Raw genomic sequence first — 19,932 nt, forward strand, 5'->3', positions numbered from 1 at the left:
TCCTCGCAAGAAAAGGGAAAAGTTGACAGCTATGCCCCAGGGATGTGCTGCACAGAGAGCTGGCTTCAGGCCTATTGGCTGACTAACTCTGCGTTACAAACATGACATGAAGGCTGGCAATATCAGCCCTGCCATCAACTCTATTCACGGTCAGTCTTGGACAGAAAGACTTGAATTAAAATTTAAGCATGTGGATGGATGTCCTTATTTTCAGTCCTTCCCTTGACTCCTTATGAGCACAAGGGCTCCCTCTGGTGCAGACATCCACCCCACTTGCAAAGACTTCCTTCTCACTGCCCTGATGGGGCAGCTCTGCTCACACAAGGAGACGGCTGTGGAGAATTGCCTCTGCCACTGAAGTGAACATGGAAGCCCTGTGTGGATAGAAGCCCATTTCCCAATGTGGATCTTGAATTAATAATAAAACTAATTTCTTTCTCCAGTCTCTTTGTGATCTTCAGTTGCCAAAACAACAACAACAACAACAACACTTGACACTTTGGAAACAGAATAATATTTTGTTTAATTAAATAATTTATATGCACTCCATGGAAGATGCCAAGTAAACTCTGGACAAGTTCTAACTGACCCTGTTAACAAATATCAGAAGATAAATAGGAATTCAGTTCTATTAATTTATTACATAACAGGAATTATAAATACTTCAAATCAGATGCTGATTTGTGTGTGTGTGTTTTTTTACAAAATTGGCATTTATAAATAATTATTTTAAACTGTTAAATATAAATAAATAGTTTTTTATATATATTAAAAGGAGCTCTCTGTAGAAAAACAAGGCTAGCCTCTGGGATTTGGTTTGTATCGCATCGGGACGCTGGGGTTGTGCCTTCGGCTTCTCCTCTTTCTTTTAACTTCCTCTTTGTTCACCTCCAACATGACATCGTAAAATTCAGTGATTGCCTTGCGCTGGATTTTCACATTATCCATCTGATTAAAATGACAAAAATGCATTAGCTTCACAGTTCGCGGGGAATTATACTCCATGTATATTTACTGAGGAAATTTCTCTTAAAGAAAATAATGTAATAACATTCCAGAAAGCCTATGAATGGCAGAAAGACAAACTCAAATGCCAACAATGCAGATGTGGAGCTCCCTTGTTTGTAAGCCCCTTCTCAGTCATTTCAGTCAAATAATAATAACACAATCTAAGAAAGCAAAATAATTATGCATCGTTCGTAGGGTCCCATCACCCTCACGGAAATGAAGGGGACAATGCAAATACACAATAGAGTAATAATGTGAATTATTGAATAGGGGTCAATGATCTACCCTTTATTATTTGTCTGGGTTTTACTCCATCCTTCCTCTATAACAGGGGTGGCCAATGTGGTGCTCTACAGATCCCACCAGCCCCAGTGAGCAATGGGGAAGGGATAATGGGAGTTGTAGTCCAGCAACATCTTGAAGGCATCACATTGGCTATCCCAAGGTGGCATACAGGGCCCCTCCCCCACCGTTTCCCCCAAAATAGGAAGGCGTATGAGGCAGTAGCTGGCCCAAAGTCCAGTAATTATTATGGCTGAGCAGAAATGTCACCCTAGATCTAAGCAGTCTAATTCCAACATACCACTCATTAAACGACATTGACTGGTCACCAGCCCACATCTTGCTTGACATTATCCCTGGAGCATTTAACAATGAAGACAACAACACTGCCTGTTTGTGAAACCAGCTAGAAAACACTGACTGGCTACAAAACTTGATTTAACTTCCTGTGGACCCATGACTGGTACCAAATAAAAATCTGGACTTGTTTAGATTTCAATGCCTACTTATGCAAGGGATATACCGTATTTTTCCATCTATAAGACGCCCCCATGTATATGATGCCCCCTATTTTGGGGGGCTCGCCAATCTACCCTTGGCACTATCCATGTATAAGATGCCCCCTAATTTTTGACATTGTTTTTTAGGGGGGAAACCTACTCTTATACACAGAAAAGTACGGTAATTCATCATTTCATGCTTCTTTCATGTAGCATCTACTTCCTTTCCCCACCACCAACCAGACTTACTAGGGTTGCCATGTGTCCTCTTTTTCCAGGACACATCCTCTTTTTCAGGGCTAAAATTTCTGTCTGGGTGGATTTTCTAAATTTACCAAAATCTCCCTGGCTATACTTTCTGGGTGAGACACAGACATAACTGGTGGCTGAGGACTTGCTTTCCTCTTCTCTTCTCCTGCCCCCCTCAGCAATATATCACAGCTTCTATAGCCTACATATAGGAGTATTTAAAATGAGAGTCGTCACAGCATCCTCTTTTTTGCTCTTCAAAATATGGCAACCTTACTTGAGCAGTACTAAGAATTACATGAAGTTGAGCAGGCCTCAGCTTGATCAGCACGTGGAGTGAAAACTGCCTGGCTACAGCTTTGTTTGCCTAATTGAGCTATTTTCAAGGAAGGTCAGGTTAACTTTTTTAATAAATACATTTTGTGCAAACATCAGCACTGATACGTTCACCCACAGATTCTGACTTTGACCCGTGTGGCAACCCTGCTGTGGTCAGACTTGACCTTAGGTGAATATCCTCATGTTCCCTATTGTTTCAAATTATCTGGTAACATATAATTGTGTGATGAGCTGCATTGCATTCCTAATATATGGTAAGATACACCTGTGATTTTCAATGTGACGTTTTTGGTGGCAGAGGAGATTTTCAGAATGTATCAGCAAGACTGTTGGCCCAAACCATTGACCTGTTGAAGCTTCTGCCAAAAGATTCCTTCAGTCCAGCATCCTGGTTTCCACAGGGGCCAACCATTGGCTTCAGTAAAGTCCACAAGTAGGACATGAAGGCAGTGGGGCTCCTCTGCTTTCTAAACTTAAAAACCCAATTTTTAAATACACTTTCCCCATAGGAAAAGTCCTCCAATCCCTTGAATGTTTTAATTGCCCTTTTCTGCCATTTTCCCATTCACAGAATAACCTTCTTAGAAGTGGTGGCCAGAACTCTATACAGCGGGTGGATCCACACTCATGGTTTTTAACATGAAGGAAGGGTTTTGATAACCATATGGGCACATGACATCCTACTTTGAACGTTTATGGTGCGTTATTAAAATGTGACACCAGAGGGCATTGCAGAGTATCCACCAAGACCACCCGCCATGTATGATCTAGTTGAGATCCCTCATTGCTGGGGTTGGACCAAGTGACCTTCAGAGTCCCTTCTACATTCTATGATTCTATGACCAACATCTCTTTCCTTTTTAGTCACTGCCACTTCACAGCACACCCGTCCTCCTTTGGGAGGAAGGGCAGGATATAAATTTAATGATATAATTAATTAATTAATTAATCCCAGTGTGTAACCCATCAGTCCATCCTTCAATAGCGTAGAGTGAGCCACATATCCCTCAGACAGACAGACAGACGTTATATTCAATGACATAAGCAAAAGGAAGAATGTAATATTACCGGAAGTTTTGCTATCTCAATTAGATCTTTTGCTTTTTTCAAGCTTTCGCTGTAACTCTCTTTATAGACTTGCAGGACTTCTACCAAACTCCTGACATCCTTTGGATTTTGAGTGCTGTTTAGATTAGTCAACAGGTCCCAGTATTTGGAAATCATCTGAGCGAGCAAGATCTTTCTTTCATGAGCCTGCCAGAAAACCAGCCCCAAAGAGAGAGAGAGAGAGAGAATGGATTAGTAACATTTCCCAGTAACAGAAATATGGAAAATTATTGCATAACATTTCTCTCCTGTTCTTCCTTCCAAAATTGCCCAGGGCACCAAGCAAGGCACTAAAATTAAAAATAAAACAAATAAAAGCATTTGAAAACTTTAAGGGCATCTAAAAACTTATTAAAATATTAAGAGCCCCTAAAAACATTGACAATCAATCACATATCCTCAGACATACTAAGGTCAAGGTTTCCAGGAACTGTATCTTTCAGGCATAAATGCCTGGAATGTTCTTAAATTCCTTCTGAATGTTAATAATGAAGGCCCTCAGAACCTTTCTTATGGCCATTGTTGGCATTAGTGTTGTTATACCTTGAGTCAGCCATTTGGCAAAAGCCAAAGCAGTGGTGAGCTCCCTTTTGAAACAAGAACGGCTTCTTGAGGGTTTCTCCTGATAGCACCAGAAGCACTCCAGTAAAAGTGATAGATTTCCACCTTTCACTTTTAGTTTACTTATCTCATTATGAAAGAGAATGTAAACAGTATGTCTGATCCACAAAGCTCTCTGGTGATATTGGCTAGCCTTCCTCAATCTGGGGGCTTCTGGGAGTTGTAGTTCAAGACATCTGGAGGGCACCAGGTTAGAGAATGATGATATAGTCCATGTGAGGGTGCAGTGGAGGGTTAATAGTCCAAGGCCAACTGCTAGGCAGCAACTGACATTTCACGTCAGATGACTGGTGTTGTACGAAACCTGTCCAAATATTTACACAAACTGAGACAATTACCTGTGACCATAGAGCGTTCTTCAGATGAGTCCTGAAAATGGCACCACCCTCGGCAACATCAGGCTGACTGGTGTTCTGCAATACAAAATGCAAATGTCTCAACCAAACGTGTAGCATTATTCAGTCTGGGCCATGAACATTCAGGCTCAGCTCCAGCATTTTTCCTCCTTAGTCACATGACTGAGGCCCAGATGTATAGCTCATCTCCACCATGGGTGCCAACATGAATAAAATATGGGGGGGGGACAGGCAACACATGATCACCCACATGATATGGTGCGCACACAACCATTTGAATGGCATATATGCCTATCAACTTTGGGAATCCCGGCCCCCTCAAATATTTTATTGAAAGGGTGACAACCCCTCGGCCCCTAAGAGCTGGCTGCTATTGTATCATAGCAGTGCGTTAGACAGGCCCCCTCCCTGTTGAACATTCAGGCACCTACTGAAGACTTATTTTCTTCCAGCAGGCATTTCAACAAAATTCTGATTTCATCATTTTAACTGTATTATTATTATTATTATTATTATTATTATTATTATTATTATACTTGTACACTGCTTTGAGATTCTTGTAATTAAGACTGTTGTAATTAAGTGGCATACAAATTGTCCCCCCGCCCCAGGTTTGAGTCATCTGATTCACTTCAAAGATAACTTTAAAGCAAATTTCCTCAGCAGGGCTGGACTTATAGGTTTCAGTTTAGAAAGACTGTGTATACTCTGCTTTCACTTCCACGTACACCCTGGATCTTTACCCAGGAGCAGTCTCCCCTCTCCTGATGCCTTCTAAATGTTTTGGACAACAGTTCCCATAATCTTTGCTCGTTGCCCATGCTCGTTGCCCATACCCTCCCATCTGACTGGGTTGCCCCGGCCACTCTGGGTGGCTTCCAACATTGCAGTCTGAAACATCTGGAGAAGGTTAGGTTAGTGAATACTGCCCTAGAGGAACAAACACATTCTGTCGGACTAAATGTGCATGAGTTATTTTCACTTGAATATCTTCTACATTTAACAAATAAATTCACCAAGCTGACAATCTTCCTTCTTTCTTTAAGTACCGTGTGTCTCAGCCAAGATGGACACCTATTATAACATTATAAAACTTGAATAACAGAACTGACAAGCTTGTATCGACCGCTGTGGAGAGATGCTCAACCAAACAGAGGGTAAAGGTAATGGCAGGCAATACATTTACAAGGGGCTCCAAGTCAGGAGAGAGCAAGTACGAAGAAGGAGCGGTAGCCAAAGAGTCAAGAGCTAGACTATGGTGAGGCTTGTCAATGCAACATAGAAGGAAGGAAAAGGCAGCACCTCTGAGGTTTGCTATCCCAAGAGTGAGTCAAGAAGAGGAGGAAAGGAGAGGCCACCGATGTAACTGAAGAAAGAGGGATTAATGCGGAAGCAAAACTGCTTAGATAAGCAGATCTCAGGAGGGATTTGAGGATGGGAAAGGCTCTAAACTCATCTGAATGGAGAGATCACCAGTCGACATCTCCCCGAAGGAACAAGAATCCCTAGGGTTTTGAAGGCCCTTAGGATCCATAATGGGGGGGGGGGGAGCCCTCACACTGATATATATGCACCCTGGACTTTATGGAGAGGGGCACATTATAAATTAAATAAGCAATAAAAGCAGCAGCAACAACAATCATCATAATTAATATAATATTTAGAAAAATACATTCCCATGAGGAATTCAGTTTTGTACTGTTTAACGTCACAGTGAAAAGCACTCGATAGATATGAAGCTGTGCCAACAAAGCTGTTGTGATTATCTTGGGCTAGTCATAGGAGAGGTGGCTGGTTCTTTGAGGGCTGAAGGAATGAAATGTGCTTTGGGTGGCAAGTGATCGGTTGTGCTTGCCCACTCCATCTAGTCGATTCCTATTCCTGAACTATTCCTTATGAAGAAAACCACACATAGATTTGTACCAGCTGTACATGTCAATCTGATGACTAATACTAAATTGTGTGGTCTTATAAAACACCAAGGATATTTCAAATTCTCTTCTGAAGGCAATGGAAGAAACTTCCCTGCAACTTTACAAGAATCACCGAAATCGGTAAAATACAAAAAGATTACAAAATGAATGACACATAGTGTCGTAAAACCAGGTCTTAGCTCTCTGCCGAAGAATACTGGTCTCCTCAAATAAGCCAGAGTAAAGGCAAATGAAGAAAAGACAATAAGATTATCAGAAGTTATACTTACAAATTCTCTCTGCAGCTTGCTGATATGTTCTTTCATGCTTTCAAAAAGTGGCCCAGAGGGGACATGTCCATCAGAATAACTAATAGCCAGAAAGAGGAACAGGCAAATCTTCCAAACCATGGTTCTTGACTCAAAATGGAAATGCTGCTTTGTTGTATGTTTGGATGTCAGCCCCACTGGAGTCGTCTAACTTGGTCGTCAGCGGCACTTCCCAGTTTGATCTTAGCCACTCTGGGTGGTGATATTTATACCTGGCCGCTGAACATTTTTATGCATTTTTCACACATTTCAGGAGATGGTGTTAGATAGGAGGCGTGTCTGGTGTTTATTAATAGGCTTGGTTTGTGGGATTGTAGTGTTTAAAGTTTCCTTTAAATGACTAGGTTCCCCATGATGAATGATTAGCTACGTGTCCAATCTATGGTTCTTCAAGGATCCCTCGAAAGCATGCCCACACCACCAAGAGGACACAGGAGAATTTCCACATCAGCCCCCACCCCATTTTAAAGGAAACCCTATGCACACTACCCTGAAACTGCTTTAAAACTTTGTGGTGAGGGGACGAGCAAGACAGGAAATTCAGATTCAAAGTGTAATATTGCAAAGCGTATGTGTTAGTGACTCAGATGTGCATTTTTTTTGCAAACCATCAGAAAGCAAAGAAACAATTGCATGTGGTTAATGGGTCATTTTGACAGGCAGGTCGCTTGTCTTCCTTTTTTTTTTAGTATTGATTACTGTTGCACTCATCATTATTAAAAGATAAGACCCAAAAGATAATTATTATCAACAGAAAATACCAAAAAGGATATATCTGCCTTTCATATCTGCCTTATGGATGATAAAAAATAATTATCATAGGGTTCTTTCCAAAGTCCATTATATCGATATTCCATCTTCACAAGGATTTCTGCTTGTGCAATGAAACATTCTCCCCCTCTTATCTCCCCACACTCCCCCTAATTCTGTTCTGGGGTCCTCCAAGCCCCTGGAGCTTATCTGGGGAGAATGCATGGGGGAGGGGGGAAAGTCCCATTTTATGAGCAAACTTATTTCGTTGAAATCACATTATACATTAAGGACACCTGAGAAAATCTATTATCCACATAGTCCCATGAGAGCAGGACAGAATCCCACACAATGGACTTTGAGTTAACATAATATGCCATGTTTCTGCAACCAGAACCATTTGGGAAATTTGCTTTGCAAAAATCTGTACGTTAGGCAATATTGCATACAAAAATTGTACTATGAGAAATATGCACCAAAATAAATATTCATGAGAAGTGGAAATGTAGAAACCTGAACTTAAGATTGGACACAATAGAAACTGAGAGAAACCAAAATTGAGATATTCACCCAACTGTAGTGTGAGGTAGGGATGGAGAGAATTCTGCATTTTGGAGAAAACCTCCTCATTTTGCCCCCTTGTGACCAGTGCATGGAACAGATGGTTGATCCGTGGAATGAGCCACACAATCATTGGACCCAACGGCATATTTGGTCCATGTTATACTTACAAGGTGGTCTGAGGGCTTCATCTTTCTTCTTTTTAAACGTATTTAACATTTTAAACTGCCCAGAGGAGCTCTGTGGCCGTGCAGTGAAATATCTCTTGGGAAGTGCCGCTTGTCACACTAGCTCTGTGCCCACCCTCACTCTTCAAAAGTAAGATGCAGGGGGACATATTGCTTGTTTAGTCAATGCCTTAGTTGTGCTTAGCCATGTGCCTCTCATGTACCTGTCGCATCTTGTAACCTGTGCCTTACCCGTGTACCGATCTGATTTATGCAAAAAAAACCTTTGGCAGAAACCAGATTGGGAGTTCAACTTCTTCATCCAGCAGTGAGGACCAGGACAACTGTGTACCATTTCACCATATTTTCCTCTGTGCCAAGATAGGACTCTCTGCAGTGGGCTGGCCAAAATGGCCTGATGGACATAATGATACACTGAGCAGCGGGTCAAGTGGAGACAGTCATTATGTGGAGTGATTTTAAGCAACCTGTGGGTGAGAGACCCATAATAAGTACACAAGAGCACACCATACTTCCTAAATACATTCCAGAACAGGGAACAGAAGCCCACACTGAACTTCACCAGTGGCTTGTAGAAGCAGTAGCGGCTGGAGGAGCAGGGAAAAGGGAGCCATGTTGCTCATTTGGTGTCAAGGCTATTCCTCCCCTGGTTGCAGCAAGAGCAGAGACAACAAGGCAGAGTCCTTTTTAATGAGTTTATTCATTCATAATAGTGAGAGATGAAAGAACGCAGCAAGCCCTGACAATGGCATTGCTCCAACCGGACTCCTCCTCCCTCCTTCCTAGCAACAGCACCTTCCTTTATGGTGGCCGCTCATGGCCAGTTGTCTCTGAGTCCTTTGTTCCTGCACTCTTAACAAACAACGAGTTCTGAGAAAAGAGGGGTGGGTCAGAAATACTCTCCAGTGACAATGTGTCAGCTGGCTGCCCTGCCTCTGTCTCCTCTCCCCTTCTTCTAACACTTTCCAACTCTTCTGTTCTTCTGTCTCTGAGCTGTGACCTTCCTCAAACCTCTGCTGTAAATCAATGCTGCATTCCTCTTCTCCTGCAGTGTCAGGAGAAGGGGGTGGATCTCCACCATTCCTCCTCCACCTCGTCCTCTTGAGTCCAATCCCTGATACCTAACTTCCCAACACCATGAAGTGCTGCTGGTTACTGAGAGGGAGTGGGGCAAGGCACTAGGAGCTCAGCAAGGTATGGGCACAGTTGAGGAGCCAATCTGACTCTCCCGTTGCTGCCCCCATGCCATGCCAAGCTCCTCTCTACCTTGCAGTGATGCATAGCATTGTAAAGCCAGGTGAGCAGTTGCTCCACTAGCCTCGATGGTGCAGAAGGATAGCAATATGTCTTTACATCCAACCGCTGAAAATGCTTCAACTAAAATATCCAGAAATTGCCTTCTGGGCACTCACATCGTCACACGGATCACAAAGTGGCAATGAGCTACAAATCAATAACCTGGATCGTCTTTCTGTTCTGAGCTGATGAACAAAAATGTGTGTTATTTGCCCTCAAATGATCGGTGTGCCTGAATCATATTCCGTTTCCATTAATCCACTTTTGAAATCATCTTGTTCATCCTATATAATTTCCTGGTCCTTTTCTCTAGACTAATAATACCTTAGTGAAATCTCCATCTCTGAATTGTAACCAAAGAGCACATAAAATAGATTCCACAACAGATTCCTAAAGAATCTCAGTTGGTGGCACACAGACAATATACGTAGTTGCTGTGTGAGGTTTTTTAAAGAGCATTGAAGATAATATGTTACAGCTGCCATTGTTCATTGTGTGGACATTTGTTTCTGTCATTCTCCAGTGTTCCTGAATTGTTCCTCCATTGTTTTGAAGCAATATCAATTATAGCAGTCCACTGCAAACCTATGTAACTGCCATTATTTCCTCTGAATACTGGAATTTGTCATTGCAAAAGAGATTTCTGCTAGAAAGTCCTTAGTGTTACATAGAGCTGCCGTTCCCAGGATTCTTTATAAGTCATCAGAGTTAAACAGGCCTGGAAACAGATTTCCGATTCAAATTTCTAGTGTAACCTTGCAGTTCACATGATGCCAAAAGCAGTAACGGTTCTGTGACACCACTATGAATTCTGAAGAACCGTCATCTGTATGCTATCTCCACCCTTAGGTACTCAAATAAAAATAATTGCAAAAAAGATTCTGTAATTTAACATTCCTCAAGCTATCTGGTAGTCTTTTTTACAAAATCAAACCACACATGTAAATCTGTTCTTTAAAAAGGAAATGTGCTAATTAATTGCAGTACAGGTCCAGTGCTTTCCATTCATTTCATCTGTAAAATTTCATACGCTTTGAGCTTTTGAATGATCAAGCAGTATATGAATTTTATGAACTAACTAAAATAAAAATGCTCATCCCTCTTTACCATGGGTTTTTGGCACTTGAGATGTATTTTTTTTTAGGACCCACCTTATTTGTGTAATTTTAAGTTGCTTTAAAACTATTTTTAATACTGTGTTCTAATATTAATGTTGTGTTGTAATAGCTGTAACCCACCCTGGGATCTTAGGGTGAAGGGGGCATAATAAATTGTAATAATAGTAGGTGGGAAAGAAGGAGCATTTACAGGTGTATAAAGTTATACATGATGTGTAGCACAGTTTACTAGAACTCATGGGACACGGGTGGTTCTGTGGCCTCTTGGGTTTGCCGATTGGAAGGTTGGCAGCAGTTCGATTCCCCACAACAGGGTGAGCTCCTGTTGCTCTGTCTCAGCTTCTGCCAACCTACCAGTTCGAAAGCATACCAGTGCAAGTAGATAAATAGGTACTGCTGCGGCAGGAAGGTAGACAGCATTTCCGTCTGGTTTCTGGTTTCTGTCACAGTGTCCCACTGTGCCAGAAGCGGTTTAGTCATGCTGGCCACATGGCCTGGAAAGCTGTCTGTGGACAAATGCTGGCTCCCTCGACCTGAAAGTGAGATGAGCACTGCAACCCTATAGTCGCCTTTGACTGGACTTAACTGTCCAGGGGTCCTTTACCATTTACTCAGGGACATTCAAGGAAGCCATACAGATGGACAAAGGAGTATGTCTCTGAATGCCAGTTGCTGGGAACCACAAGTAAAAGAGCACTGGTGCGCCCAAGTCCTGCTTTCAGACTTCCCAGAGGTATCTCATTGCCAATGTGAAAACAGGATGTGGGACTAGTAGGGCCATTGGCCTGATCCTGCAGGCTCTCCTTGTGTTTATAATGTTGGAAGATTCCGATTAAACAAACCAATGTACCTCTTCACACAGTAAGTACACAGTTAAACTGTTTGCTCCCACAAATCTATCCATTAGGATGTCTTTAAAAGAGGATTCAACAAATTCAGTTTCATCAATGGCTACTAACCAAATGGGGCATCCCATTTTTTCCCACAAGATCTCGCAGCCATTTGAGGGGTCCGCAATCTCACACATGCACTGTGCTCTTGCCCCGAAAAAGTGTTTTTTGGGGGGGGCTGTGATCTTGCATGGCACCCAAAAAATGTGCATTTTTTTGGCACTGCACGAGACCTCGCTAACACACAAAAATGCATTTTTCCAGGGCAAGAGCAAGGTGCGGGTCACGTGACTCTCCCGGGAGCACGTCCCAGAAGACGCAGGTCCCAGTTTTGCATCGGAAAAAGTAGTAAGGCTATGTTCTGCTTCCACGGTTGCTGAGGCGAATGTTGTTGCACTGAAGTCCGGCTTGTGAGCTTCCCAGAGTCATTTGGTTGGCCACTGTGGGAACAGAATGCTGGGTGGATGGGCCTTTGGCCTGATCTAACAAGGTTCTCCATAAGTTTTTATGTATATGCAGCAGACAAAATTGCCAATAATATTGACCTCCACTTGTCCACAATAGCCACCTAAGTTCTACTCAGAGTAGACCTATTGAAAATAATGGGCTCCAAGCCTCAACTGGTGCTCCTCTCACACTTCTTAGAGCATCACTGGCCAACTGGGGAGGAGGCACTGCAGGGCTTCTGCAGCAGCTCACACCAGTGACTGGGTTCCTCCAGCAAAGCTCCTAGAGGAGCCTGTGGACCAGAGCAACCAGGAGTGGTCTCCTAGCCACTTTGAGCCAGAGTGGAGAGGCATGAATTCTGTGCCCGCCTGGGCTTGGGCCCTTGATGGGTGCCAACCTGCCAACACCTAGGTATGCTCCTGCTTTTAGTTTCATTTCAGAGCAAGAGCTGCTGAAGATTTTCTGGTTTGCAGTCAACGTCCAGAGGTGAGCTGGAAACACTTCAGAAGAAAATTTTCAGTCGCAGGCTTGGTTTCAGCTCATCTGTCACCAGTGGTTGGGCTGAATGATGACAGGATTTCTCACCTACTCATAGGTGGTTAAGTCTCTGTTTGCACAATGAATTCTGCTTCTAAAAAACTGGTTTGCTTAATCAGTATGACAATTTGTATGGTGGAAAGTCCAAGCAAAGACCGTTGAAGAAAGAAGTACCTGGCAAGAAACTCCCATTGCAAATGGCAACAAATCTTCTTCACTGCCTCTTGAGATAATTTCTGCTTGCCTTTTAAACAATATTGGATGAGGAGGCAAGGAAGAAAATCGGTCTGTTGTGATTCTATATTGCTGCCTTAAATACAACAAGTGCAACAAGTACTAGTTTCTGTAAAAATACAGAAGGTAGCAATAAATCTCTGGCAAGCCCACTTCCCAGCCCTTCTATAACTACCTGGCAAAATGCTAGCTCAGGAAGAGATACAGGTCATTTTCGAAGCCACAGCTTTCTTGGTTTATGCCTTTCTATGGAGGGACAGAGGAGAAGTTAAGCACAGCAATGGTTGTCTCTCCTGTCCTGCTCAGCCCTCTGATTCTTCACCAGCTGCTCTCTTGCCTTCAAGCCACAGGGACTAGAAACTTTTGTTTTAAAAAGTGGGGTTCTCAGGGCAGTGAATGGTGCACTAGGTGGATATCATGGTCTTTGCATCTGTGCAATATTCTTTTTTAAAATGATTTTTTTAAGAAAAACTATGTTTTATTCATTATTCATGCAAACTACAGAAGCAATATTTTTAAAAATTAAGTAAGTAAAAGCCTCTAATATGAAATTATTAGATCATGGAATTATACAAGGGATCCCAAGGGTCATTTAATCCAACCCCTTGAAATACAGGCATCTCAGTACATTGTTCCCCATCCAATTTGAAATCATACCAGCCTCTGCTTAGCTTTGCAAATGTGCTAGTAGTTTTATGGCTGCACTGCTGTCAATACATAATTCCATTACTTTGCTAAAATAAATATTATAAATAAATAATGATCAACGCAATAAATGATAACAATAAGAAATGATTTGCCTGGTGTCTGGCTTATTCCTCATGTAATTTAAACCTTTTCCTGTTTTGTTTTTTTCATTTTTTCACAAATTCGTATAATCAATTTGTCTGCAATATTCATAGGCCTGCTACTAGCCTGATGTTATTTTCTTTTAATTAGTTTTCTCCAATTTTTCTTGATATAACACCATTCCTGAAAACCTACATTGACTCACGGTACGTTTCTGAACACAATTCAAAGTGTTGATGCTGACCTTTAAAGCCCTAAACGGCCTCGGCCCAGTATACCTGAAGGAGCGTCTCCACCCCCATCGTTCAGCCCAGATACTAAGGTCCAGTGCCAAGGGCCTTCTGGCGGTTTCCTCCCTGCGAGAAGTGAGTTTACAGGGCCTTCTCAGCAGTGGTGTCCACCCTGTGGAATGCCCTCCCATCAGATGTAAAAAAAAAAAACAAAAACAAAAAAAAACCTCAACTATCTGATTTTTAGAAGACATTTGAAGGCAGTCCTGTATCAGGAATTTTTTTATGTCTGATGGTGTATTGTGTTTTAATTTGTTGCAAGCTGCCCAGAATGGCTGGGGGTAACCCAGTTAGATGGGTGGGGTATAAATAATAAAATTATTATTATTTATTTATTTACTTTAGTACATTTATATACCACCTGTTCCCCATAGCACTAAAGGTAGTATATATCATTCTTTGTTGCTCACTAGATGGCTCCGAGTTCTAAAGTTCCCCAAGTATAACTTTACACACCTCTATCATGCCCCCTTCTTATCTTGCCCTTTCTCTAAACTGACAAGCCCCCAAACGTTGTAACCTTTCCTTGGTCACAGGGCAGTTGCTCCCCTCAATCATTCTGGTTACTCTTTTCTGAATGCTTTCTAGCTCTACAATATCCTTTGTGAGGCGAGGCAAACTTCTCCATCGCACTGCCCTTCAGCTGAACTGAATGGGGTGCTGGGATTCACAAGATGCAGAGGCTCCACTGTGAACCCAATAAATAGATCACTACAAATATGGCCAGGATTAGCATGTCAGTGTCAAGCTTGCCATTGGGTTTTCAAAAGGATAGTCGTGGGGTTGGGGTATGGGGATAAATGGCAAATAATGACTAAGAGCCCAAGTATCAGGGTAAAATAGGCCACAACTTTATTTGTTACAGAACAATAGATTTGGCATAGGCATGTGCCCATTGGTCAACCAGCTGAAGTGACAGTTGATATGCTGTCACCCGACAGAAGAGGTTGGCTGATGCTGGGACCCACCATGGCATGAACCACTTCTGGTGGACTCCCTTGGGCTCCTGGTAGGGGGTGCTGGGAAAACGTTGCTTTCCAAGATCCCTTAGGGGTCTTTTAAGCACCTTTAATCAGTCTTCTCTCTGGTCTGCTCCCAGGCCCTGCTTCCCAGGCTGAGCACTTCCCTGAATGCAGGCCGTACCTCAAAATCCCACACCAGAGCTCGCAAAAATGCCTCTCAGCCACACAAGAAAACAAGGATACTGTTTTCCCCCACCGCCCCACTGTCTTGGTAGGGCCACAAGTTGGGTTCCACAGTAAGTTGAGGAACTGAGTTTAAAAAAATGATCCTTTAACATGCCTGCAAGCCATGCAATAAACAGAGCATGTAGTTAGGCACTAAGACAATCAAGTCACTCCGCCTTGTGTCAGCATCAGACTTACAATATGTCATCAAACTTTTGCTCACCATAGCTTATTTCATCTGGTACCTTTTATTTGTTTAAAAAACATATGCCATCCTTCATCATATCAATATTTCAGCATGGTGTAGAGCACGGTTTCTCAAACTTTGGTCTCCAGCGGTTGTTAGACTACAACTCCCATCCTGCCTAGCTAGCAGCACCAGTGGTCAGGGATGATGGGAATCGTAGTTCCAAAACAGCTGGAGACTCAAGTTTAGGAAAACCCTAGGGTAGAGGATGGCCTACAAAGGGCAGACCCTCAATGTAAATATACACAAAGCCAGGGCTTCTGGGTTTTCCATAGCTGACTGAAAGGTAGGAGACTTATTCCAAGGGCTGCCTTAACCCTCTTGATTTTGGGCTGAGGCGAGGATATAATTACGCCTCTTCTCTAACTGGAATTTTACGGCTAGAAGAATCCGTTGTATCAAATGACACACAATGAAAACTTATTTCTAGTGGAAAGCATCGTCACTTTTCTATTCCACTGACAAAGCACAGTGACCTTTTTTAATTGGCAGAGACTTTCCCTTATAATTAGCGGGGTTTGTCGTAAAATTACGAAGCACGCAATTTGCCTTCTTGAGGTTTGTTTCTAGACCCTTCTGCATCGTTTGGAAAGAATTGCTGTGCATTCCCTAGAATGCCGAACAGAAAGAGTGATGCATTAGTGACAGGTGACAATTTTTCTTGAAACAGCGACACTGCGGTTTAGGACGAAGAGCTGTTTTGACAAGCACAGACCTCTCCTTTCTTTATTTCAGGGGTGAAGGAAATCAGGAAATAACTCATAGCGTTGTGAGATTTTTTTAATTTTTAATTTTTTGCTGTTAGGCTTCACCTTTGAGAGTCCAGGCTTTCCAGAAAGGTAAAAAGAGAGAAAAAGCTCTGGGTGTTCACCCATCTTCTTCCATGCTCAGCAACGGAAACCCCAAGCACAATTTCCTTTCTTGTATCACAGTCTGTGTGTTCTATGGCGACTGAAACACTGACTCATCACTAGTCAAAAGTTCTGCTTACATCACAATTGCCTGAGGAGGTTTCCTATTGCCTTAACTGCTGTCAGATGAAAAAAAACCAGGCAATATTGAAACAAAAGAGAAGACTCATAACCTTTAACAATTTTTCAACAAATAACTCCTGTTATTGCCAGCTAATCTTGAAAAGATGCAGATTTTTTGGAGGGGAAGCCTGACTATATTGAGTGATTGTTGGGAATAAGGAGGAAAAGTTGATAAAAAAACATATTCTTACAAGCTAGGCAGTGATCCTTAGCCTTCCACATGTGGGTATCTACTCTTTTCAGTGCTTCTCCACCCTCGACATAACTTTTCATTTCATATATTTATTTTGTTTTTTATTATTAAACGTATAACCTGCCCTTCCTTCCCAGGGAGTCCCGAGTGACGTACAGCAAGTGATGAAACATATTAAAACAATCCCAGTACAGAATACTAATAGCTAAAAATTGGAAAGGGGACATTGTTTCCTCAATATCGGAATGGCAAATCTAGCTTTGTGAGTTTATAGAGTTGGCCAAACTGACAGCAGCTATTAGTCTCCAATCAAATCAGAAATTGAGGGAAGAATGGGAATGTGTGGCAAAGTACGGTATATGACAAAACATTGTTCCAAAACAAATTTATTGACATGTATTGACTGAGTTCGTAAAGTTAAGGGTAAAGATAGAAAGATGGCTAATGGGAAATTAGTTAATAATACTTATAACACAATATAAAAGTTTTGAAAAACAAAAGAAGCCAAACTTTGGTGAAGGAAAGACACAACGGTAGAAACAAGGACTATATATATTTACACATAGATCTATATACAGTGAGGATTATACTGTAAAGAATGATGAATTGTGTAATTGTATTCAATTCAATTGTATTGTAATTGTATAACATTGCAAAATAAAATAAAGTAAGATGAATTTTTTTAAAAATAAAAGAATCCACTACAGGTGAAGACTGGGAAGGATCTCTACTGAAAAGTCTGATTGAAATAGGAAGGCCTTCAGTAGGTACCAAAAAGAACAAAGATGGCACCCTTCTAATATTTATTTTAGGGGGGACTGATCTGCAAAAATGTGTATATTGGGCAAAATTGCATACAAACATTAGAAATATTAGGAGAAATTTGACCTAAATTCTGATAAATTTCTATAAGGACTTTTTTTAAAAAAGCTGTGGAAAATGCAGAGAAATGAAATTTAGATTGTAATACAGTGGACGCTCGGGTTGCGAACGTGATCCGAGCGGGAGGCACGTTCACAACCCGCAGTGTTCGCAACCTGCAGCGGCACGTCTGCGCACAGCCGGGTTGCGATTCAGCTCTTCTGTGCATGCGCAAAGTGCCATTTAGCGTTTCTGTGCATGCGCAACAGCTGAAACCCAGAAGAAACCCATTCAGGTACTTTCAGGTTTTGGCAGTCCGTAACCCAAAAAAACGCAACCTGAAGCGTCTATAACCCGAGCTATAACTGTAATGGAAAACTGACATGAACTGAAACAGACAGATTAGTCCGAAAATTAACAAACCAGAGTCAAGGGAGTTGGGAGGAAAAGCAAGGAGGGAAGGCAGCTAAAAATGGAGGAAAAGAGAAGTCTGCTTCTGCCACGTTTAACGAGGTTAGAGCCTCTTAAACAGAGAAATAGCCTTCTGGATGTGTGTCCCCCAAAATTTGAACAACTTGGGGGTGCAAAAGGGAATTAGGTACAGGGAAGCGGCTTGTATCAATTGGTATTATCCTAAATTTGCAGAGTAATCTTGTTAACTTCTGGGAGGAGAATGAGTGACACTAAATAACAAAGTACACAGGCAGTGAGCTGTCATGGGCCATCATGTAAAAGATAAAGGGACACCTGACCATTAGGTCCAGTCGTGGCTGACTCTGGGGTGGCGGCGCTCATCTCACTTTATTGGCCGAGGGAGCCAGCATACAGCTTTCGGGTCATGTGGCCAGCATGACTAAGCCGCTTCTGGCGAACCAGAGCAGCGCACGGAAACGCTGTTTATCATCCCGCCGGAGCGGTACCTACTTATCTACTTGCACTTTGATGTGCTTTTGAACTGCTAAGTTGGCAGGAGCAGGGGCCGAGCAATGGGAGCTCACCCTGCCACAGGGATTCAAACCACCAACCTTCTGATTGGCAAGCCCTAGGCACTGTGGTTTAACCCACAGCGCCACCTGCGTCATCATGAGTTAAAAGCAATTCCTACCATGTTTTAAGAGGAATCCTTGTGTTCATAGCAGGGATTGAGCTTGAATTTCCCAGGAAATGCAAACAAGAATGCTTACAATTAGGCTGGAAAAAGCTTGCTGGAGAGAAGCCATTCCTAGTAAAGGATATTTAACGGCCAACCTTGATGCATTTCCTGCTTTAAATATGGTTCCAGGTGCTTATTTAGGCTTATGAAGACCTGTTCATGTCTGTGGCTTACCATCCTTCTGTTAAGAGCTATTGCTCAGAACAAATCTAAACAAGACACACCTCACACACCATGTGCAGAGTTCCCATTAAACCACATTTTTCAAGAATGAGAGGTCAGACTCAGCCTAAAGGCCTGTATGTTCCTGGCCATCTTCCTGTGAACATGTGTGTATAGCCACAGGAGTAGATTGTGCCTCTGATACAAGGGTTGACAATCTTACGGGGCCAGTGTGCACATTTGCAGTTTTTAAGATAGTGCCATGAGTAACAGTCAGGAATGGACCTCATACGATTGAGGCATATCACAAAATGGCTGCCATGGGGATCTGTCAGGCTTAGCCAGTGCAAACAGGAACTGAGAAGGAAGAGTAAACAGTCTCTCATGCAATGTGGATTTTTGAGAAGATGTGTACCCTTTTGCAGGGGCCAGGGGCCATCTTCAGCTGTGTTTGTGACCCCTGCTCTAATATTTAAACCAATATATTTCAAAATAGCTAAAAAATATGGTTCCATGCCATCCCAATCTCCAGGCAGTGCAAGATTCCAGGGGTACCAGGAGTTTATCCGGGGTTCATGCTTCCTTTTGGGAATGAGGAACAGTGAGACTGTGGTGTCTTTATGATATATGGTTTATTTGCCCATATTTACAACCTGAGCCCATGGTGGAGGGGTTCACAGCATCGACACCCCAAGAAGGTCCTGCTTCTCCCATAGTTGCAGCCTTGGATTCAAGCAGAAAGCCAGCGTGGCTCTTTTTCCTCTCTGCTGTTCTAGCCTGTTGCTTTTTCCTCTAGGTTACAGCACACACCTTTCAACTCTAGACTCCAGCTTCTGTCATTCTCACTATCTAAGAGCTGGAGGAGGAGCCCCACCCATTTGCTACCTGGCACAGACCCCCTTTTCCATTGCTCCCCCCCCCCATTGCTTTTCTTTTGTTCCTTTAATGGCCGATCACCCAGGGTATCACCTGAACCTGGGATACTAGCCTGGCTTATTTAGCTTTTAACACTTGCTGGATCCAGAGATTAAAGGGGTCTGCCACCCAGGAACTCATAACAATATTCTGCAGAATCCTGTTGGGATTTCCACAAGGAACCTCCCCTCCTGCTTAATGCCCTGGGAAGGCCAGGTCAGCCTTGGCCCACAAATTGAAGCAAGACACATTCAGAATGCTAAGGGAGAGGAGACCGAGTGCCTTCCTGCAAAGGGTTGCCAAAGAGACTGCTGTTGCTTCTGCTACATCTAATCAAATTTTGCCTGCACAATATCTTTAAGAAGAGTAGGGCAGC

General features: G+C 42.5%; 1 protein-coding gene across 1 annotated transcript; it reads right to left on the reverse strand.

The window, feature by feature from the left end:
• Nucleotides 1–498: 498 nt before the first annotated feature.
• IFNG (interferon gamma) lies at nucleotides 499–6,854 on the reverse strand. The gene is made up of 4 exons (XM_081928530.1): nucleotides 6,666–6,854; nucleotides 4,445–4,519; nucleotides 3,447–3,632; nucleotides 499–948 (listed from the first exon to the last, which is right to left on the reverse strand). The coding sequence occupies exons 1-4, from the start codon at nucleotides 6,783–6,785 to the stop codon at nucleotides 799–801; spliced, it is 531 nt and encodes a 176-aa protein (XP_081784656.1). The 5' UTR covers nucleotides 6,786–6,854; the 3' UTR covers nucleotides 499–798.
• Between the last annotated feature and the right edge of the window lie 13,078 nt (nucleotides 6,855–19,932).

Source organism: Podarcis melisellensis (assembly GCF_964234715.1).
Source record: "Podarcis melisellensis genome assembly, chromosome: 10".
Taxonomy (NCBI): domain Eukaryota; kingdom Metazoa; phylum Chordata; class Lepidosauria; order Squamata; family Lacertidae; genus Podarcis; species Podarcis melisellensis.

Excerpts from the sequence above, each read along its gene's own strand:
- IFNG (XM_081928530.1), bottom strand. The coding sequence starts at position 6,785 with ATGGTTTGGAAGATTTGCCTGTTCCTCTTTCTGGCTATTAGTTATTCT. Across the intron at positions 4,520-6,665 it reads GCAAGCTGCAGAGAGAATTT|AACACCAGTCAGCCTGATGT; the intron begins GTAAGTATAACT and ends TTTGTATTGCAG. Across the intron at positions 3,633-4,444 it reads AGAACGCTCTATGGTCACAG|GCTCATGAAAGAAAGATCTT; the intron begins GTAATTGTCTCA and ends GTTTTCTGGCAG.